This window comes from Calidris pugnax, unplaced genomic scaffold (assembly GCF_001431845.1).
Source record: "Calidris pugnax isolate Ruff unplaced genomic scaffold, ASM143184v1 scaffold70, whole genome shotgun sequence".
NCBI lineage: Eukaryota > Metazoa > Chordata > Aves > Charadriiformes > Scolopacidae > Calidris > Calidris pugnax.
The window spans coordinates 5,524,149-5,546,162 of NW_015090862.1; the positions used below are offsets into that span (position 1 = coordinate 5,524,149).

At 40.1% G+C, this 22,014-nt stretch overlaps 1 protein-coding gene across 2 annotated transcripts in view; it reads left to right on the forward strand.

The window, feature by feature from the left end:
• Positions 1-22,014, forward strand: part of ALDH1A2 (aldehyde dehydrogenase 1 family member A2) — a 57,549-nt gene that overhangs the window by 533 nt on the left and 35,002 nt on the right. Inside the window, exon 1 of one of the 2 annotated variants that reach the window (XM_014944721.1) lies at positions 68-380. The exons of the other annotated variant lie outside the window; for it this stretch is intronic. Within the exon in view, the coding sequence (XP_014800207.1) occupies positions 105-380 (276 nt within the window). The 5' untranslated portion in view covers positions 68-104. Of the gene's footprint in view, positions 1-67; positions 381-22,014 lie in introns of those variants that run through there. 2 annotated transcript variants of the gene reach the window in all.

Consider the following 22,014-nt stretch of genomic DNA (forward strand, 5'->3'; position numbering starts at 1 on the left):
GGGGAAGCCCCGGCGGCGGCGGGGGCCGGGGGGGGCCCGGCGGAGGCTGCGCCGTGCCGCTATCGCCCTAGGTAGGACGGACCTGCCCCCCTGCCTCTGCCCCCATGTCCAATAAGAAGAGACCCGGCTTGACACCTGCCTATATACAGAGGAGGAGAGCAACATCTTCAGCGCTGGTCTTTGGAGGGGGGGGACAAACCCAAAGCACAACATCAGGTCAGGGTGGGGGGCTCGGTGGTACTATAAACCCCCCCCTCGAGACTATGACTTCCAGTAAAATTGAGATGCCAGGGGAGGTGAAGGCAGATCCTGCAGCTCTGATGGCATCTCTGCATCTGCTGCCTTCTCCCACTCTCAACCTTGAAATCAAATACACTAAGGTAAGTTGTGTTCGTTTGTTCTGGCAGGGAAATTCATGGCTTTCCCTCCAAAGGAGGGATTTTGCTTAAAATCATTCCGCCCTAACCAACTTGAGTATAGAGATAAAAAACTACTAAAAGACTGCCTTGAATCTGCAATAAAGGAAACAGATTTTTTACCCTGCAATCATCTGAAAAACCACAGGATACAAGAAAAGCAAATTAGATCTGTTAGGACTGGCTTTGCCACTCTGCTTCTCTTTAAATGTAGTATTTTCTACAAAGCTGTTGGGGTTTATTTTCAGTGCAAAATCAGTAGTTCTCAAGTACGTTTCAGTTGCTTTTGATGTACTTCAGAGGAACTTACTATATATACCTGTGTATCTCCATCAGAAAATAAAAATGTTTTCTTTCTTGAATTACCCTGTGTGCCCAAGGGACTCTTTTACAGTTCCTGGAGGACCCTTAATACTACCAGGTTGTTACAGCACTGGAGCAGGTCTCTGCTAACTTCCGTGGTACTTGAATACACCCTTGAACGACATTGCAAGAGGGCATATTTTTCCCTGCTAACCTTTAAGACTAATTTTCATAAAGAGACAGTTAAGAACAAACCCATTGGGTCGCTGTAGAAAAATCTGCTGTTTTTCTATGATGTATTATGGGACGAAATTGTTTTGGTTGATTAAAATGGGCTCTAAGAGCAGTCATTTCTTTGTAAATCCAATTTGAATTTTTAAATTCGTTTAAATGTTTTGAATCATTGCATCTTTAGTATCTTTAGTTAAAGAATGTTTTAATTTCTGTTGGAGAAGTTTCAAATGTATTGTATAAACAGTACAATGTGTCAGACTTTGTTTCTAATTACTGAGTAACTTAATAGGAAAATAAGCACATCAGCACTGGAAAAAGGTGATAACATTTTTATCTACTGGAAATACAACTTCAGGAGCTTTAAAGCTGATAGGAAACTCATTTTGGCCGATGTTGTGTAATTTTTTCCTCCATATCATCACTTTAGAAGCTTTTCATCTTTTCTGTTTTTTTTAAGCAAGTGCCAGAACTAATTTGTCCTCTAATTTGTTACAGCAATTCCATTCTAGAAGAATGTTTCAAAGTCAACTATTTTAGATTTAATTCCATTTTAGTGCAAACTGCAATATGCAAATTAAACTAGGCATATGGTTTCTGGCATGCCCTTTCTTTGAAAATAGTTTAAATAAATAAGGACTGTAGTTATTTGATGTTGTGTGGTGTTACACTTTGGGAGCAATCGTACTGTGCAAATAGTATTTGGCATGAATTTTGTTTATTGCTGGTTTCAGTGTAAAATATTCTTCCGGAGTGTCTGGTGGAGGCTACTTGAGAGAAGTATCACAGTCAGTTTGCATAATAAGTGTACTTGCGTTTCTCTGTTCCAAAACTAGAGAATTGGTTCTAAAAAACTTTGAAAAGATAAGTCATCAGCAATCATATCTTCCTCTCTGTGAGAATGTAAGCTGGATAGTAACCTTTGATAATTCAGAATATATGGTGTCATCACCTCAGAAATATGTAAGATGTTATACATTTTATACTAATGGAACAAGTAAAAGAAAGTTGTTTTATTTCCATATTAAGCCAAAACCAAGGACAACATGTTTCTTCTAAGCTTGGGTTTGAGATATCAGGTAACTCCTTGTTGCTTTTGAGAAATACTTGGTTTAGGACAGGTATCGAATATTTCACTTGGCATATCCTCTGTCTCTATTTTTCTGTCTGTCTCGCTCTCCTCTCCTTTTTCTCTGCAGGAAATACAAGTGATTTATAGATAATTGGAGTCTTCAGCTTGGAGTCTTGTCTTGGGCAGGACTTTTATCCAGGATCCACTTTCCCACCTATTACAAAGAAAAACAATCAAAAATGAAATAATGGATTGTAACTTGATTCTTTCTTTTAGGGGAGTGGCCACTTCATGTCTTAAATGACAAACAACTTCCATAAACAATAAATAACATTAGACTAAAGCACTTTAGCAAAAAAAAAGTCCAACAACCCCAAACCTTGTAAAATCAGACATCTGTAAGCATTCCTAGCAGCCTCTCTCCCGCTTGTTAGCTGAGAATTTTAAATACACATCCAGGACACAGAATTCTTGAGCTCTTTATTACAGCTGCCTCTGAATGTAAAATCATAACCATTTGGGATTTAATTCTTTATCAAAAATAGAGGTACCTGTGAACATTTAAACTATGTGAAATAATTTTAAAAAACGTTTTGCTAATTGAATTCCATTTCTGGAATTCTAAAACTGGGAAATAGGTTTTTTAGGATAGAACATGTTAAAAGTCCAGGAATCCCTAAATGAGATTTGTTAAAGATTTGTAATATGCTTCATTATCCTCAGAATTACTGTGAAAGCTCCTTCCAAGAACACAGAAAGAAGAAATACTGCCCATTTAATTTTCATGTATTTGATTATTTAGCAAGAATTATTGAAACTTGTGAAACACTCTTTGGTAAGTTTACTGAAGCGAGCAGAAAACTGTGTGTTAAGTCCTTCTGATCCATACACCTGATGTAGCACACAGGGGCAATGTAGTTTTTCACTGGTGAGAAAAAATATATTTAATCAGTGATGAAAATTAAATGATGCCGTGTTTTTATGTAAGATGTGCAGCAATATTTATTATGGCTTTATTGGAAGTCAGCCTATGCTTCCTTAAAAAAAATAGCCATTAGAAATATTTTTTCCCAGCTTTTTAATATGTTGGCATGGTCTCTGTGAAAAGTGTTTTAGATGGGCATATTAAGAATTGGTGAATAGGATGTGAACCAGACGTTAAAATGTGTGTTCAAACACACAGGGTTAAATTGTTCTGTGTGGCTGGCAAGTAGTAAAACTGCTACATGCAAGATTCTCTCTCTTTTCATTGTGATGGCTCTTTAATTCTCTACTGCTTAAAATTAACATTTGGGAGGGATTGCATCTGCAGAACAGTATCCCCTGCAGTTAGGCTATTCTACAGCCCTGTGGCACAGCAAGCCCTCCTCAGGCTTTGGAGGAGCGTGTCATAGTTCTACAAATGTTAACTCGATGCCAGTAGCTCTCCCAGAACGGGCTGCTCCAGAGACACCAGATGTGTGAGACAAGCTGTAGCATGGTGTCCGCTAAGGACATGTCATTAGCGTGTTTTGTACAGGAAGCTCACCCCCGAGTTGATGGCTCTGAGAACCTGAGAGCTCTTGAGGGTGATCAGAGGGTTCTCAGGTTGGTGTTACATTGATGCCTCCCTCTTTCATGCTCTTACAGAACTCTGTTCTCCCTTCTGAGATTGAGTGCCTCCCAGGTATCTGAGAGTGGATGTGGAAGCAGCCCAATGGATTGAAACCTTTGGAGTGTTCTCCCACTATCTCCCCATATATTGATATCTCCCACTTATATAGGGGGCTGTATTTAGCCCCCTATATTTGAGGGGCTAACGGTGTTTCTGCAGGATGAGGTTATCCTTCGTTATGGTGTAATCAAATCTGCTTTACAAAGTACTTTCATAGTGGTTTTAGTAAGTCACATTGACTTTAAAAGACCATTTGGTATAAAATGAGAACCCTAGAGTTCTGTTCTGTCCTGTCCTAGCTCCGTCACTGTGTCATGTAACTGAGTGTTAGGTTGGGGACGTTAATCCAGCTGGATGTTTCAAGTTTTGTTTCTTGATTGCCAACTTGGTTGAAGTCTGAGAAAGAGCAGAAGAACTTTAGCATAAGGAAAAGTTGTAGAATTGTAGTTTTGAGAGTTTTTTATAAAGAGGTGCTCTAAAGGGGTGAAGTTTCAGCGCTGTGGCAGAGAAGAGGTACAAAATGTTTCTGTAGTAGTAGCCTGTCAATTGGCTGACAACTGTATTTTTTTGTCCTGTGTAAAAGGGTTTGCTCTTACACCACAGGCTAAAATCAGGTAAACTGCCCAGCACTGCAACAGAAAATTGTACACAGCAGTTTGTATTAAGTGTAGACAAACAGCTTCTGGGTAGATAAGAACTAACAAATAAATTTCAAAATCTCATAAGATAAGCATTTGGGTTTGAAGTGTTTTGTTACTAAGTTTCTGCATTGTCATACCCATTGTGTTTTCTTGGCATTGTCCAGAAATGAATGCTGCAGAACAATTATAAATTCTCTTTGCCAAAATTTCCAGTATGTGTTTTCCAGATAAAATTCTAGAGTGACATTAAGATAGGAGGCAGGAAATCTATTTTATTTCCAATAATATGTAGAATCTTTGTCATTTCTGGAACTGAAGACAAGCTTTGGCAAAACTCAGGTAAGTGATGAGTACATGCTATTTCTCACCCGTCTTTCCCTGAATGAGCTCACTGCTTTAATGCCTTTTGAAGTCAGATTCGGTGACTGATGGTTGAAGAAATCGGGTAGCCCAAAGGGTCAGCTCAGAGAGCGCTGTCCAGTTACTAAAGATGGGGCACAGAAAGTTAGAGATGTTTACATGAAGAGCAGACAAAGAGAACAGCTATTTTTCCCATTTGCGGAACCCTTCAGCATCTGATGCTGACACTAGATATGTCCCTCTGTATCATCATATGTGAAGTTTTAGGGTATATACTGTATTTAGATTTACTGTTTTTTAAACCTACGGTTTGAATTCTAGTGTGTTCATACTCTGTGGTTAGTATTACAATCCATCAACCCATATAGCAATTGCCAACTATTTATGCATTTCTTTCCAATTAACAGCCTGAATATAGGATTCTCTCCTCCCAAATCTTTAAGGCCTTCTGCGCAAACCCAATTTACCAGGTTTTGCATGAGGGATCAAGAAACAATTGTAGTCTTATGCACATCTAGTCCCCTGCCTTTGCTTACTCCAGTGCAGCTGCTATAACCATGTTAATTCAAGAGCATTAAAAATACAGAAAATACCAGGCTGAAACTGGCAGCAATTAGATAACTACTGCAGATAACTAGTATATTACTGAGTAGGTAACTGTTGTAGTGGTGACCTCTTACTGTGCTGAACTTTTAGGGAAATAGTGAATCTTTAGGAAAAATGCAAACTGGATTAATGCATCAAGCTACGCAATACTATATTGCTGACTAGAGGGAAATTTTCTTCTCTTTGTCCTGTCTATAAGGTCAGATGATACACCAAAGACAGGAGCTACGCAATTAGTGTTTTTCTCATCTTTGCAAAAATGTTTATGATTTCAAGTATTCTGATGCAAAAGATGCATATATTTGTTTGCACACCAAAGCCAGAAGGTCAGTAATAATCAGATCACTTGCCCAAGTAGAAGAGCAGCCAAATTCATACCCCTGCTCTGAAGCAAACAGAGCAGAAACCTGAATATGGATCCCTTCTTTCTGATGGTGGATAGGTCCCCATTTTGGATGCTGTCCACCTTTGGCTATCCTTGGAAAGAGTCTCATATTCTCTCCTATTTCATAATTCACTTGTAAGTATTTATGAGGCCTGAGAGATACCAAATTGATAGTCCAGTGGTCAGACACTCGTGGGGGACAAGTAAGGTTCAGGTCTTTGCTCCAAGAATACTCATGATGTCGGACAAAGCAAGGATTTGATCCAAGATCTATGGCTGTGTAAGCATTGACCCTAACTATTGGACCGTTGAGTTGGGATAATGTGCCTTGAACGTACACTTTCATTCTGAGAAAAAAAATCCCTCTAATTCTCTATTCTGTCCTTCGGAAAGACCTTCCACAGAAGTTCACCAATCCTGGTACATTTCCATATTAAATTTCTGTCTTGATGTATCTGTATTTTCTAATAAAAAAATCCCAACCGTCAAAAAATTCTTGATGATCTCTGCTCAGCCTGTCCCTCTCCCTGTCCACGCAGAACTGTTCCCCACAGACCTTAATGGGCTCTGCCAGTTTGAAGTTACTCACTGGCATAAACTGCTTTTAAGTCATAAACTGCCGTATCTAAAAGTTACTTGAACCCTTCCTTCCAACAGGCTTTGCTTTGCATTTACTGCCTTGGGCAAATTTCATCTACCCTTGAGCTGCCCAAATGTCTTTCAACTTCAGCCTGAGTGATATTTTCTTCAGTACTCTGATTAGTCTGAATGTTTTTATCTGCAAACTCTGTACCTTACTATTAATGATCTGCAAAAGCAGGTGAACCAAGATATCGATTGCTAGTCACAGTAATGAAGGGGCACCTTGCTATTAACCTCTTTCCAGGGAGAATTATCCATTCATTTCCAGTCTTTTTATCTTATCTCTTAACCACTTTTTAATCCATGGCAGGACTTTATCTTTCGCCATATGGTTACTAACTTTCCTTAATAGCCTCTTGCTAAGGACTTTATCATCAAAAGCCTTTTTAAAGTCTAAATAAATTATATCCACTGATTCATCTCGGCTCCTCATTTGACTAACTATCTTCCAAGAAATCTTGCAGGTTTACAGAGATAAGTGGCAAAAGATGAGTTCAGTGGTCCATATCATAAATTCTTAGTCAGATCCTGCATAAAGTCACATTTCTTCTTTTACAGTTCTGCCGCTCTCTTTCCTAAGACTGAACTATAACATTTTGCTATTTGTTTTTTGCAAATTGTTTAATTCTTTCCACTTCTAAAACCCACAATTTTTTATGTTTGTTTTTTTAAAGAGTAGAACTCACTCTCTGAAGCGAGTAACCAAAACATCAACTTTAGTTCAGCTGAAAGAAATGAGAGACAAAAATGCATTTCTACAGAGATGACATTATAAGAAAGCTATAGAAATATAATATAAGCACAGGTTTGTAAAGGTGAAAAAAATTTTCAGGAAGTTACACTTCCGTGCAGTCCTCTAGTGAGGGATCCTCACCAAGTGCTGCATCCTACTCCAGCACAAATAAGTGCATAAATAGCTACATGAAGACTAACTATTAAGTAACGTATGGAGAAAGGTGGAGTCTAAAAACCTTTTGCTATCTAAGGGCTCATCATTCATTACTTTTGTGCTTACTCAAATGAAGAGAGGAATTCCCGTCCAGCCTGCATACACCTACTTGGTTGTTCTCCAAAACACAAGTTCTGTATTTGGAACAAGTCAGAATTTGTCTAAAATCACCAGCTACTGACCAGCATTTTCTGTTACTTTTAATAGCAATCTACCTTTGTGATATGAATGCAACAAATCAAATTTAAGTTATGCAGTGTAACTAAGCTTTAAATATAGGAGCAATTCCTTACTAAAAGTATGATATGTGAAGCCACATCAAAGTGCTGCTGCAATAGCATTGCTGAAATAGTCTCCAACTGACAAAAGAAAAAAAGGGCTTCATTCTTGTTCAGTTGGAGTCAGCTCCTTTCCCAGAGAGCCCAGTGAACTAGATTTTTACCTTATGACTTGAAACATAATACATTCCAGCTTGTTGGACTGAAGTGGGAAAATGCTTCAGAGCGGAGAACCATCCACATCAAATTCTGAGACCCAAATGAAAATGTTTAAGGTCAGCTCAATCTCAGTTGACCTCAGCTGGAGGTTAAAACACAGGGGCTGCACTGACCACTAGAGTATATAGACCTTAATCTGGGAGGGATTCATAGGTAATGAAGACTTTGGATTGAACTTCGTATCTAAAGAGATGTCAGAGGGACAGCTGTGGAGACGCCTACAGCAGGTGGTGTGGTTACAGAAAGGATATACTTTGCTAATTTCCACGTGGATTTCCAGTATGTCCCAATTTAAAATAAGTGAGTTACAAAAATCCGTTTGGAAAGTCACCAGGATGAAGGAAGTGTTGCACAGAAGAACAGGCTGCAGCCTCTTTGCTGAACTCAGATGGGAAGAGGATGCCAGGACACTGTCCTCTTACCATCCTCTGGTCATCTCACAGTGATTGCACAAAACTCCTCTGTGTTGACTCAGAAACTATCAGAAAGTGCCTTTCCCTACTGAAATTCCAAACATGCGTGTTTACACGGGTAAAGGCCTTACTCTAAAGTGAAACTGATTTATATCCAAAGCAGAGCTATTTACTAGTTCAGGTAAATACAGGTATTATTTGACTGTCATACAAAAGCTGATCGTACCCTCTTGTGAATAGGTCAGCATGCCTTGAATCTGGCCTCAAGAGACCACAGCTGGTCAGAACCTCAGATCTACGTTTCAGTTGGAAGGTCCTTCCAGGTCTGTGCTGTGGTGCTGTGTTCCCATGCTTCAGTGGGAAAAGCACCACTTAATACATCATCATCATCACACCCCACCACCGTCCTGGTATATCCTTAGTGGCTTTTGTGCAATTCCTGATGCCTCAGCTTTTGAAACATGGGAGAATTGAGATGAATTAGCATTTGGGACTTCTTTCAGGAACTTTATTTGAGCTCTTTGCAGCACAATTGTGACTGAAGCAACCTTGAGTTGAGCTTGACCTTTCAATGATCCTTGGCGTATTGCTGGTGTTAGAGTGTTAGTGAAGGTGAGTCCCCAGACCAAGTATTTTACCTGTCATCTTCTAGTGTTCAAACTACTGGCTCTGCTTTTCCACTCTTGGCCCTACAATACACGTTAAATTTTGGTCAAAAGTACCATCTACTTTGGTATAGCCAAATGAAAATCCCCCCAAATGAGCAGCCACTCTGGGAATATTTTCAGTCTCCCTTTTATACCTTTCATAGACAGGTTGTTTTGGGAATCCACAGACTCTCTCCCAGAGCCTATATTTGCTTATTTATTAAACTTAGGCTTCTCTTGGCTGTTTTATTTGTATTACCTTTGGGGTATTTTTCTTCAGAGTATTTAGTAGCAATTTTTAATTTCCACTTTGTGTTTTGCAACCTTTTAAATTTAGCAGTTTGTTTCTCTTTTTTGGCCTACGTTTCCTCTTGTATTTTCCTGCTTAGCCACCCCATTTATTTTCGTGCTTGTGCTTCCCGTTTTCAGCCTTGGGAATGCAAATCTTCTTTGACTCTTTCACATTCTTAAGCCTCCATGCTGATTCTGTGGATTTTAATTTCCTAGCTTCAAGCAGGGAGTTTCTAAGTTACTTCCTCTTTTAAAAAAAAATCGCTTCTTGAAGTTTAGTATCCCAGAGAGTGGGGCTTCTTCATGTGTTTCTCTCCTGCAATGAAACTGAAATTATTTATGTGATAACCATTTCTCAGGGGTTCAGACACAATTTTTAGTCCTTGACAGGACCATGTCAAACGTTGTTTAGATTAGGATACAGAAAATGGTATGTCCTCTACAGACTATCTCAGTGCAGCCCTCACTGAACTAATCTGCAGTTGCTTTTGCACCCATTTTATTGCCTTATTATTCTTTTTCCACTTCAGTGCCACTTCAATGTCACTTTGGTTGCTCTTAACCAGAAGTCAGTACTTCACTCTGCTATTATCCTTCATGATCTACGCTACCTCTATATCCGTGGGTTTAGTTATGTGTTATGTTTCTCTTACAAGAAACATCCATGCAATTCCTTGCACGCAGAGCTACTCCCCCCTCTCTGCAGCCTGGTTCGTCCTCTCTGCATAGCTTATACCTAGCAATCATGGTCTGCCTCTGATAATTCTCATCCCCTAATGCTCAAAAAATGCTAGTCTTTTTCCTTTCTATGATACAGTCCAGATCACCCATTCTCACACTTAGATTTCTTATGCTGTTTATTGGCACTTTCACTTTTATGTCCTAACTATACGATGACCTAGATGAAAATTGTGATGTAGTTACTTGAAAAACCCTGTAAAGGTTTTTCAGCTCAGCCACTAAAGCACTTCCTGTTGACATTGCACCTCACTCTTATTTACCACTCTGCTAGTGTAAAATGTCCTTAAAATAGAAATTAAACTGGCTTTAATACTTCTTTGCACTGTCAAATTGATTTGAGAAGGCATTTGTGTAACGGCCAGTTGGATACATAGATTTTAAAATATTTTTTTAAGGAACTACTTCATTTTGTTGTTTGAAACGTTTTTCATTTTAAATGTTGTTTGCATCCAGGCATAAAGGCGCTGTCCCGATTCCACTGGGTATTTTCAAAACTTACCAGTATACCATAACATAACACATTTTACATTTGCTTATGTGTTTTTTTTCAGCTGCAACAGAAATAGTTTAAGTTAGAAACTATCAAGAAATTGCTACCTCCCTTTCCAAATCAAGGGGTTTCTTTTACTCTCTCCAGTTTCTTCAGTTGTGACGTATGGTTGCAGCAGTGCTGTACGGAATGGCCTGCCCGGAGCTTGAGAAACATGCACATGTGTTTTTCAGGACATCTGGCTAAGCCTTCACGCCCTTTTCCATCAGGGCTTGATGGTTTTTTGTTGGTCTACCTCTTTTTGTCCTTATCACACTTTCTTTACCACAGCTACTTAACAGTCTCTTCTTTCTTTTGTGATGTCTCTGGGATGCTGTTTTCCTGAGAGGTGAGAATCAAGCTCTGGTTCTTCACTTGTCCATCTGAAATTGTGATACGAGACTAACACTAAACGGGTGAGCTGTGCTGGTGATGACGTAGTCTTGGAGGTCCAGCCCTTTGATAGCGATTTTGAAATCCATTTGTTACACTACTAAAGACATTTTTAGCTAGCATCGCTCCACTGCAAGTGTTAATATTCTGCTCCTTCCATCAAAGCTTTTAGAAAGCATTAATTGATTCAGTCTCACTGTAAAACTGGTGACAAGGCTCCTTCACAGATGGGGGAGTTTAAATTTGTGGGAGTGTAACCATGACTAACTCAGACAGTAGGTCAGTGTCAGAGGCAGGATCTCATGCTAAACCAGCCAGACTACTAGAAGATAAAACCTCTTTTTCTGTACGTATTCTGGGAAATAGAAATACAGATGGATTTCAGAGCCAGTATTTGCATATGCGTGTGTGTCTACATTTCTGTATGGTACTAGTTACACGCTTTTCTGTGCACTCACCTATACACACACACACAGTATAGATGAAAAGACCCCTTTCTTTGTGCTCTTTGCTCCCTTTCCATGTCACTTTATCAGGAGTTGTCTCTGTTATTCCCTTCAGCGTTGTCTGGGAGGCAGTGCCTCACTGGAAGATCTGCACAATGAGTTCAAATGAAGCTGGAGCTTGCGGTGTTGCTCCCCTCTGTACTTTTCTGTTAGGAGGAGGAATATTTCCATCGGTGCAATGCAGTGACAGTACTGGAAGTCCAGGTTGTTGCATCTGGTATTGTTTCTATTCACTTTTCAAAGGTTTTGTTTTAGTAAGGAGCTCCAACATGGAGAGAGAAGGAAGGCCCTGTTATGTAGATGACAACCCAATCTGGTGCAGAACATGCCTCGTGAGTGGTGCAGGACAGCTCTTTCTCCCATCAGCTAAGACGTTTGCTTTTAATGTTTGGATTCCAGCTGAAACACAAAAGTGTTCATGTTCTTGCTTTCTGTCTCAGTTCATTTCTCTCCTTGAGGGAGCAATGGGACAAATCCTTGATAACTTATTTCCTGGTTAGAAGCCTTTACCTGCTTTCCTAGAGTGGTTCCCTGTGACTGGGAACCTTTGTAGTCAGCTCTTCCAGCTGTTTGCCTAAATGGTCTTCAGGGAGACTAAAAGCAGTGAACCTGGAATAACAACATTTGACTTCAGCTAGGTCCCAGGAGAATTTAGTTATTACTTAATGGATTGAATTGGCGACATACCTTATACCAGATAACTGCTAAAGGTTGCGTGAAATTAACCTTCACAAACGGCTAGTTATTGGTATACTCCTTGCAGAAAGCTGGGCATTGGGTGACATTTGTTCACTGTAATTAATACTGGTTTTCATACCTTTACATGCCAATAATATTTGCAGTGTCTGGGTGAAAAATTTCTCAGATTGAAGTCTTGATGGTGGTTTTAGCCATTTAGTGATCATGTGTCATTGCGTTCACTACACTGAGCATAAATCCTGTCTTGTAAACAGCAGGGAGACTAATGAGGTTTGCCCACATTCTGGTATCATTACAAGGGGTTCCAGCAGAGAAAAAGGGAATTTGGTTAGAAAGTGCGAAGAGAAACATGAATTTTAAAGGAAATGGGGAGAAAAAAATTTCTCAGGACTGCATGTATAAGCGGTTGTTGTTTTTTTTTTTACGGAAGGCTTTTTATTGACAAGACTTACAACCTCCTTTACTCATTTAAGGAAATCTCTCTATAGTTAGGTTTTGGTTTTACCTTAGTCCATTTTTTAATGCTGCATGTTTGGCAAAAGGTGAGGGTCATGTTTTTAATTTACACACTCAAAGTTATTAGTCTGCCGCTATTTAAAGGTAAATAGAAGAGCTTATTTTTCATGCAGGCTACATCTCTGTACAGAATAGCTTGCCAGTCACATATAAAAGTGTTAAACTCTATTAAATATTGGCATTATTTGCTATACCCTGAAGTGTTTTATTTGCATGGGACTGTAATCAGCTCTTGCAAGAACGCTTCACATCCAATTTTAGTCTTAGCACCACAGTGTACATTGGGGTGTAAATTTGTCAGGTATCCAAGCACGGCAGGATACTTTGACAGCTTAAGCCCAGTTCTCCCCAATCAGCCTTATGAATAATAAGAGGTAGAATGACCTGTTCAAGTTTTGTGTATGTAAGGTCAATGGCTTATCAACAGAAAGAACTGGAGGAGAAATCAGAGCTGAACTCTGAGGAAAGGGAATCTAGCTAAAGGTTTCTGCTCTCAGAAGAATATTCTAAAGTAAATAAATTTTTTCCAAGACTTTTTATTGAAAAGAATTTCCAGCCTGAGAGTTTCATTGCAGCATTGAATGAGAGGTGTTGGGTTCCTTTGCATCCTCTTGAAGAGCAAAAAGGGTTTATAAATCAGACTTCTGGGAATTGTTATCTCCCAGCTTCTTCTAACAAACACAACAATTTGTTTTAAAGGCTTTCACCAAAGATGTCATAAGTAGTAATCCCTATGTTGTAAGTGGGTACTTAATGTGATTTAACTTAATGCTGATGATGCAAAGCTATTCTCTCCCAAAGCCCATTAAGAACATCCAATTTTCTGGTAGACTAACACTCCTGCTTACTATCTTAGAGATAAGTGACTGTTTAACCAGGACAATAAGGAATAGTTTCGAACCACAGCTGGAAAACTGAGTGGTCACAAAACTGGTCTTTGTGAAAGTCCAGACTTCAAAAGCAAATGTCACAAGCTGCCTTTTTTTCCCCTTGTTTTAGGAGTAGTTTGAAATTCTGTGTGTACAGACATGTACCTGCAGGCACTTTCAATCAGCTTAATGAGTGTATTGGTGAATATCATTATTTATGATATTCGTAAGTATACTCTAGATAGAAAAGGGCTGGTGCAAGCCATTTATGTAAATGAAATAAAGAAACTGATAAATACTGAATTTTATTTCAAGTTGCCCTAAAGTGCAGATAATTCTAACAGTTTATCCAAGATAATGTCTTCTCATAGTTCATGCTTATTTGTTTGTTTGTGGATTCTCTACATGCAGAATGACATGAAATGTCACTGGGACCACTTAGCAAAACGTGCTAACAGTAATATTTGAAAATATTCAGGGTGCAAAGTTGAAGTGAAGGCAAACTTTCCAGGAGCTTGTGGCTGCTCACTTGGGTCTAATATGGAGTTAGCGCTTTGCAGGTCAGTGGCTCTGCTATTTGTCTCTGACCTAACAGATCTGGAGTTCTTCACATCAAAACCAAGTCTTGCTGAGCTGAGATCAAACGTGTTAAGGTAAGGATCTTGCCAGTGATTTATCGTGCCAGGGAGGGGTGATCAGGCCATAAGGGGCCACTGCAAATGAAGTTGACATTCCAGCAATTTCTCATGTGTAGTTATAAGGTAATTTTCTCAGGCGGAGCTTTTAAGTCAAAATAAATTTACCCATTGTATTTTTCTATGTTGCCTTAGTCTCTGAAATTCTAGTAGGAGTATTTATTTATGCAGCATTGCTAATTTTTGAGTAAAAACTTGTTCTTTGGTAATGAACATTTAAAATGGCAGTTTTACAAGTGAAGATCTGCTAGATTCTTTTAAATGGCAGAACATGTTTCCCATATACAAATAAATAGACCAGGCTGTTTTATGTCACACATAATGAGTACACAAGACTTGCAATGCACAAATAATGCAAAGCGTAGGAAAACTGTACAGATTAATACTACTCTTGTTTGTACAAACCCGTCCTCACTCCCACTGTTTCAAGGGTGGAAGGGTTTCCAGGATCAAGTTCTTAATAGCCACAACTTCATTAAAGCCCAGTGAAAGCCCAGCAATTGATTCTGTAAACAAATACTCCCTCCTCTCCACTCTTGATTTAATGACTTTTTACAAATCTTTCATTATTTCATTTTTAAGTTGCAGTAAGAGACATTAAGGATCATACTCCAAAAAAACCACTGCCATCCCTACCCAAACCATTCAGTGCTGGCTTTTCTTTGTTGTTAGTGGAAACGTAAAGCATAATTAATTTTTTTGTCATCCTGGCTTCAGAAACAATGTTTTCTGATGCAGTGCTAAGCAAGACAGCAATTAGAGAGCTCCACAAGTGAAAGGATAAGTAAAGCTTAGGATCTTAGTTTCTTAGGAATACATGAAATATTACCTGAGCTATGGGAGAGTGTTATTGTTGCTGTGTTGTGCTACTAACCGCAGAGAAATTTTTCATTAACTGAAAAAAAGTAGAAATTACTTTGAGGAAGCCTTTATGTGCTGTAAGTAAAGTTTCTTCCCACAGGTTTAATAAGGCAGCCAAAAGGAGTAAAATGTTTGTGGTGAGTATAGTTCAACAGACAATACAATCTAAGTTTCTTCTCTTTAGATTAATTTTCTTGGCCAACCAGGCACAAAATAATCCCTTTAATGAGACTGAATTGAAATAATGGACGCTATATCAGCATGTGGCACAGTGAGAAACTAAAATAGAAAAGAGTATCATCACGGTTTGGCAGCCTGAGTTTTGTGCAGGAAATACCTGGGGGGGGAGGAAAGTAAGCATGCTACTGCATGTTGTTAAGACTTATTTAATCTTCTTAACTAATTACTCAAACTTCCTAATTCAAAATCATACAAACAAAAACGTTTAGATAAGCTGGGTGTTTTTTCAAATGGGTGCCCCCTACAGCTTAGAAAATAAACATGACAGGTTTGCCCTGTCTGATGTGCTGCCATTTGCAAAAGAACAGACCCAGCTCCCAGAAAGACAGAAGACTAATTAAGACAGGAAGACAGGCAGGTCAAACATTTGGTGTGAGGGATTTGGGACATAGGGGAGAAAAAAATCATGTTACATTCCACTTTCACAGCAGACTGACAGGAGGCTTCAAGCCCTTTCTCCAATTCCATTTGCTGCTCAGAGACCCCGGATTCCCCCGGTTTCTCCTCCCAGTCGCACCCATTTCCTAGTGTACCATTCCCCAGCCCTATACTGTGAGCTGCTCAGCAGGGGACTCACCATATCTACCTTTAGGCACCCAAATGAGATGTCTCGATGAGTGGGCCAGTGCAACAGCCACTGGAGAGACCGGCCCTTGCGGGAGGTGACTGAGCACGCCTGAGGCGGAGGGTACTGCCCGGAGAGAGTGCTTCTCCCTCCTCTCCCACCCCACGGGGACTGGAAAGAGACCGAGCTTCTGCGGGAGATGCAACCACTGGGTGCTAGATCACATGAATCCTACCCCAGTTTATGTCTGTCACGCTGAGGTCTGACTTCATTTACACAGGCTGAAATGTCTCTGAGACCTTGATGTATTCACCTATTTTAAATACTTGGCTTCTGATCCGAAGTCCAGTGATGTCAAGGACTGTTTTTGATTTCAGTAGGCTTGGCTCTGGCCGTGCTACTTGGAAGTTACATCCAGAGAAGCTGAACACTCCAGCCTTCTCATCCAGGCATGTACCCTTGGCAGAGGACTCGGGTTGCGTAAACATAATTCTACTAGATTTTGACGTACTGCTGCGCTGACAGCAAAACCAGAGCAGCCTCATTTACTTTTTGTGCACTTTTTTTTTTAATTCCACTTTTTTATCCTCCTCCTGTAGTATGTTTGTAAATATTTCAAATTCTCCAACCCTCTCAGTATGCTCTGAAATTTGGACTTGAGATTTGTTGAGTGAGCTTTCAAGCTTGGGTTTATGAAGGAAGCTCCCTTTTATGGCAGACCGTGTCTAAAAGCCATGACATTATCCTTCTGGCCCTGAGGTCCAAATGACTTTAAACCCCCCTGTTCAAACACCCCAAAATACACACACAGCTTTAAAAAAGAGCAACCTCATCTAGTTGGGGGTGTCCCTGCTGACTGTGGGGAGGCCAGACTGGATAACCTTTGGAGGTCCCTTCCAGCCTGGACCATTCTGTGATTCTATATGGTAGTGCTAATGAATGACATGATAACTGCTTCTGGTTGTACGCCCAAGCCAGCCAGCCTGCCTTGGCTTAGGGAGGTGTATCATTTGAAAGCGATGCCGTCACTGGCCCTGCCCAAGGAAAGGCTCCATCATGGATTGCCTTGAGCCACTGGGATTCTGCACTGAGAATGTCTGGGGGGGTTGGCCTCAAAGTCTGGGGCCTGTAACTGATGATTTGTGAGCTGCCAGCAAGGAGCAGCGGCTCTTGCTGTTCACCTGAACAATCCCCTTCAAAATAAAATAAAAGGCCACTGCTGATCAATTGCTGGCCAGTCAGCAATCAGTCTGCTGGGGTTGGCTTTTACCTTCCTACTGCCTGCTTATAAACCAGGCTGTCCTTGATCCCGTAGCTGGCTGTTGGTTCCCAGTCACTCCGAGGAGTGCCTGCGCTCTGCCTGGAGTGTGAGAGATTGTTGTATCAAGACAGCCATAAAAGCGAAGGAAAACAAAGCTTGAGAAAATAAACAAGCTGCACCTCTGATTGGCAATCCTTTCTACTTCATTCCTTTAGAATTGTACTAATCGTTAGGACTCTTGAAACGTTTCCAAAAGAGAGGAAATGAAGTTGCTGAGATGAGAAAGGATATGAAATTTCCTGACCAGACTGAGGCACAGGTGCCCGGTATCTGTGATGTTATGCAGTATTTACCAGGGGAAATGCTGCTGCTGGATTTTTTGCATGCCTCTGAAATTGTTGCATGTCCCACCACCACCAAAAAAAAAAAAAAAGGCTCTGAAATTTGGACTTGAGATTTGTTGAGTGAGCTTTCAAGCTTGGGTTTATGAAGGAAGCTCCCTTTTATGGCAGACCGTGTCTAAAAGCCATGACATTATCCTTCTGGCCCTGAGGTCCAAATGACTTTAAACCCCCCTGTTCAAACACCCCAAAATACACACACAGCTTTAAAAAAGAGCAACCTCATCTAGTTGGGGGTGTCCCTGCTGACTGTGGGGAGGCCAGACTGGATAACCTTTGGAGGTCCCTTCCAGCCTGGACCATTCTGTGATTCTATATGGTAGTGCTAATGAATGACATGATAACTGCTTCTGGTTGTACGCCCAAGCCAGCCAGCCTGCCTTGGCTTAGGGAGGTGTATCATTTGAAAGCGATGCCGTCACTGGCCCTGCCCAAGGAAAGGCTCCATCATGGATTGCCTTGAGCCACTGGGATTCTGCACTGAGAATGTCTGGGGGGGTTGGCCTCAAAGTCTGGGGCCTGTAACTGATGATTTGTGAGCTGCCAGCAAGGAGCAGCGGCTCTTGCTGTTCACCTGAACAATCCCCTTCAAAATAAAATAAAAGGCCACTGCTGATCAATTGCTGGCCAGTCAGCAATCAGTCTGCTGGGGTTGGCTTTTACCTTCCTACTGCCTGCTTATAAACCAGGCTGTCCTTGATCCCGTAGCTGGCTGTTGGTTCCCAGTCACTCCGAGGAGTGCCTGCGCTCTGCCTGGAGTGTGAGAGATTGTTGTATCAAGACAGCCATAAAAGCGAAGGAAAACAAAGCTTGAGAAAATAAACAAGCTGCACCTCTGATTGGCAATCCTTTCTACTTCATTCCTTTAGAATTGTACTAATCGTTAGGACTCTTGAAACGTTTCCAAAAGAGAGGAAATGAAGTTGCTGAGATGAGAAAGGATATGAAATTTCCTGACCAGACTGAGGCACAGGTGCCCGGTATCTGTGATGTTATGCAGTATTTACCAGGGGAAATGCTGCTGCTGGATTTTTTGCATGCCTCTGAAATTGTTGCATGTCCCACCACCACCAAAAAAAAAAAAAAAGTGCCATTATGTATTTCTTAATGCCTCCAGCTATGAGAAGATGCTGAGGGCCAAACAGCTGTGATTCTTTTATAAAGTACTTTGGCATCTGATGCCCCCTCCCCCATCCTTGCAGACTTCACGTCAAAGGCTCTCTAAGGAGAAAGTCACATATGAAAAAAAGATCTTTGATGGAATGAAACTATAACCAGCTACTAAATCAATTGAGTTAGGAAATTCCCATTCCTTCCTCCATTCATCCAGAACCATATCTCCTGTGGGAAGCCATTATTATTTGGATGTTAAAATCCTCTTCCTGTACCAAAAAAACATTTCTGGAGCTGCAACAGCACAAAAACATTGTTTATTAAATCCATGGGAAAATAATTCCACCTCCAAAGAGCTGAATGCTAGGCCACTGTCTGTCCACTGGCCGAAGTTCTTACTTATACAGCTGGGGAGCCTGAAGAAAATGTCTGATGACATCATCACTAAGCAATATCGAATTAAGAATGTAGATCATCATTTCACTCACACATCATTTGAGAACGTTTTCAAGAAAGGAAATGAAAAGTTACATTGTTGCCACCTGTGTTGATTACTCTTATGAACTAAAGGAGACCAAATTACTTTTTCTCTTTACGTTTTCAGGGAAGACAATACAAAAAAGAGAGGCAGTGAGCATGCAGGAATCCCCAGGGAATTTAAAAATCGGTTCCATTTTCCAAATCCAGGGCTAGCCCCTGGGTGAACATCAGAAGGAATCTGTAGTGCCGTGAAACCAAATCTCATTCAACTAAAAGCTGCAAAGGAGGTATTAGTTCTGTGCCGCATTTTAATTAATTATGTTTATACACACCCCCACAAAGATAGTAGTTTTGTACTTCCTCAGTGGTAAATAGTGATGAAAATACAAACTCCTATCCATTTTCTCCCTGCTTTTAAATTTTGCTACTACTGCATTGTAGATGAGATTGTTCAGCCTGGTTTGTACATATTCCTTTCTCTTTGAATACTTACTACTCCCATTACCTGCATGGTTTGAAATGAACATTAAGTTGCTAATTATTAGTAAGCCAACTGGGACAGATGGCTACTTAAACAAGATATTGTAGTTGTTTATTTGCAAAGCTTAATTTGCTTTGCTTTATGCTAAAAACATTTACTCTTGGCTTGATTTCAACACTGATGAACATCCAATAATGCTACTGAACTCAGTGCATAATGCTCTTGAAATGCAGGTCTTATGTAAAATGCAATATATAGTTTCCTTCCAACTACATGTCATCAGAGTCTCAAAGTAACTTGAATTTTTACATGGTAACTTTGAATTTTACTTTTCATTTGTATACCTTTTTTGTTTGATATGGTATCACAAAGGCTCTGAACAGCGCTGTGCCCTGTAGGATGGGTGAGATATTGCTTCTTTGATTAGTCCTATGGAATTCTGTCAATAGGGGCTGTATGCAATTAACCACAGGTAGAATTTGAACCAAGCAAATACATGGTAGGACCACTACCTTGCAAAGTTCCATCCAAAGTTCTATCAGAATGTGTGTTTGACGAGGTTATTGTCAGTACCAGGAGGGATGTGCCTGTTCTTTTAGGGAAATGCCATGCCCTCTTCATATTTCACTTGGAAAGGAACAGAAATTATCAAGAAACCTTTACAATGAGATCTCATGAGAATGATGACACTTCAAGGGCACAATCACAGGGGCACCTGGGAGCTTCCAGCCGCACCTATTATACTGTAAGGTCTGTCTGAAATGTCCCCATCCCACACCTCACCCACCTGCTACCCACCCGGCTGCCTTGTTCTTCATGTTGCCTCAGACAGCATTGCTGGGCAACAAATAGTATTTAGTTTCCTCTTCAGACCTTGTACAGCCAGAGTCCTCGCTTAGAAGAGGCATTGTCTGTTTTGCCAGTTGGGTTTGTTCTTGGACGAAACACGGTACTGACAGGGACACCTCAGTAAAACAGGAAAGTTTGCTGTTTCTCTTCCTGCTCTGACACTACTGCAGTTACTGGCTCTACTGAGAGTAGATGGTAACTAAATGTTTCTGTGTTCCAAAATTTTTCAAGTGTTCCCTTCTTCCCTTGCCATTTTGGCACAGTTTTGTTGAGAGCATGCAACGGGCCAGATTATTTAACTACTCACAATACCGCATAGCAAATACATGACATACTATATACTTTTTTCTTTTCCTTACTGCAAATCACAAAAGGTAACACTAGGACTCAAACAAAAACAAATTACCTCAGTAACTCCTGGAAAACTCAAGTGGTTAATCAGTTACCTTTTATTTACATATATATGCTTAATGCTGAATTAAGCTGTAAAAACCAAAGGCTGATTTATAGCCCCAGTCAGCCTTAATTAACATTGATTCCAGGGGAATAGTAAATGTGAATAGCCTTCACAATTGAGGTTGAACAATGAACTCACTGGGTGTTGTCCAATTTGTAGCATGATTTACATGGAAGCAAGCCCTTCTTTTTTCTAGGGTTACCCCTTTTTCATCTGGTGTTTAGGATGGGTTATATATAATCCATAGATAGGAACATTTGCTGTCAAATATTCTCCCTGATTTAGAGTTAGCCTTTACCATGGTCACTATAAATAAGGCAGAAAAAAAACCCAATTTGAGGCTTTGCAGGGATTCCTTGTTCTTGCAATGTGTCATCGCTTGTCCATTTCATGGCATTTTTACGAAGTGGCCATAATGAAAGTCAGATTAAATGTACAGGATATATACGTTTAATCAACAGGCATTGGAGTCAGTAGTGCTGGAAGAGTTATAAAAGCCTCTGTGAATGCAAATTTATTGCAAAAGAATCTGCGTCTTGGTGGTAGGAATATCTGCTGAATGGTACTACCTGACACAGAACACCTAAAACTTTCAAAAGTGAATTATTTAAGTGTAAGGTTTTGCTTGTAAAGCCGCCAGCTGCTGGATTTCAAGACTTGAAACTGTTCCAAAACATCGGACTAGGTACTTTATTTGTGCACTAGAGTAAATACTCTGATTTTACTGCCAATTTAAATGTGCTCAGTTTACAGTAATGAGCTTGTATAGGCAATACCTTGTTTATAGAAAGTGGAACAGGAAGAAACTAACATTAACCATTAACAGTAGCAATTTCTCTTGCCTTCAACTCTAACTTTATGCCAAATAGATCCTTCCCATGTCCTAGCTGAAATATTTGCTATTACTGTTCTTTTCTAAACCTGTGGGCTAAATGGAGCATTCAATATAATAATACACCTTATAGTTGCACTCAACTTGAATTGCAACAATCTTTTGTAATTCCAAGGCACCATTTCTTATTCTTATGGTGAAATGTATTTTAAGAACAGATATGTGTCTTGTGTACTAGCAAATCTGATGATAGATGTTTACCCCAGCAGAATGTAGTTAACATTTTTAATCTTTTTAAAAAAGAACAGACCACTTCTATAAGGGGAGAGTACTGCACTATGGTTGCCTCCACTTCTCAGGTTCTTGTACTTAACCTATCTGTTTTATTCTTTCAAGACAAATCACAGGAGGAACCTATG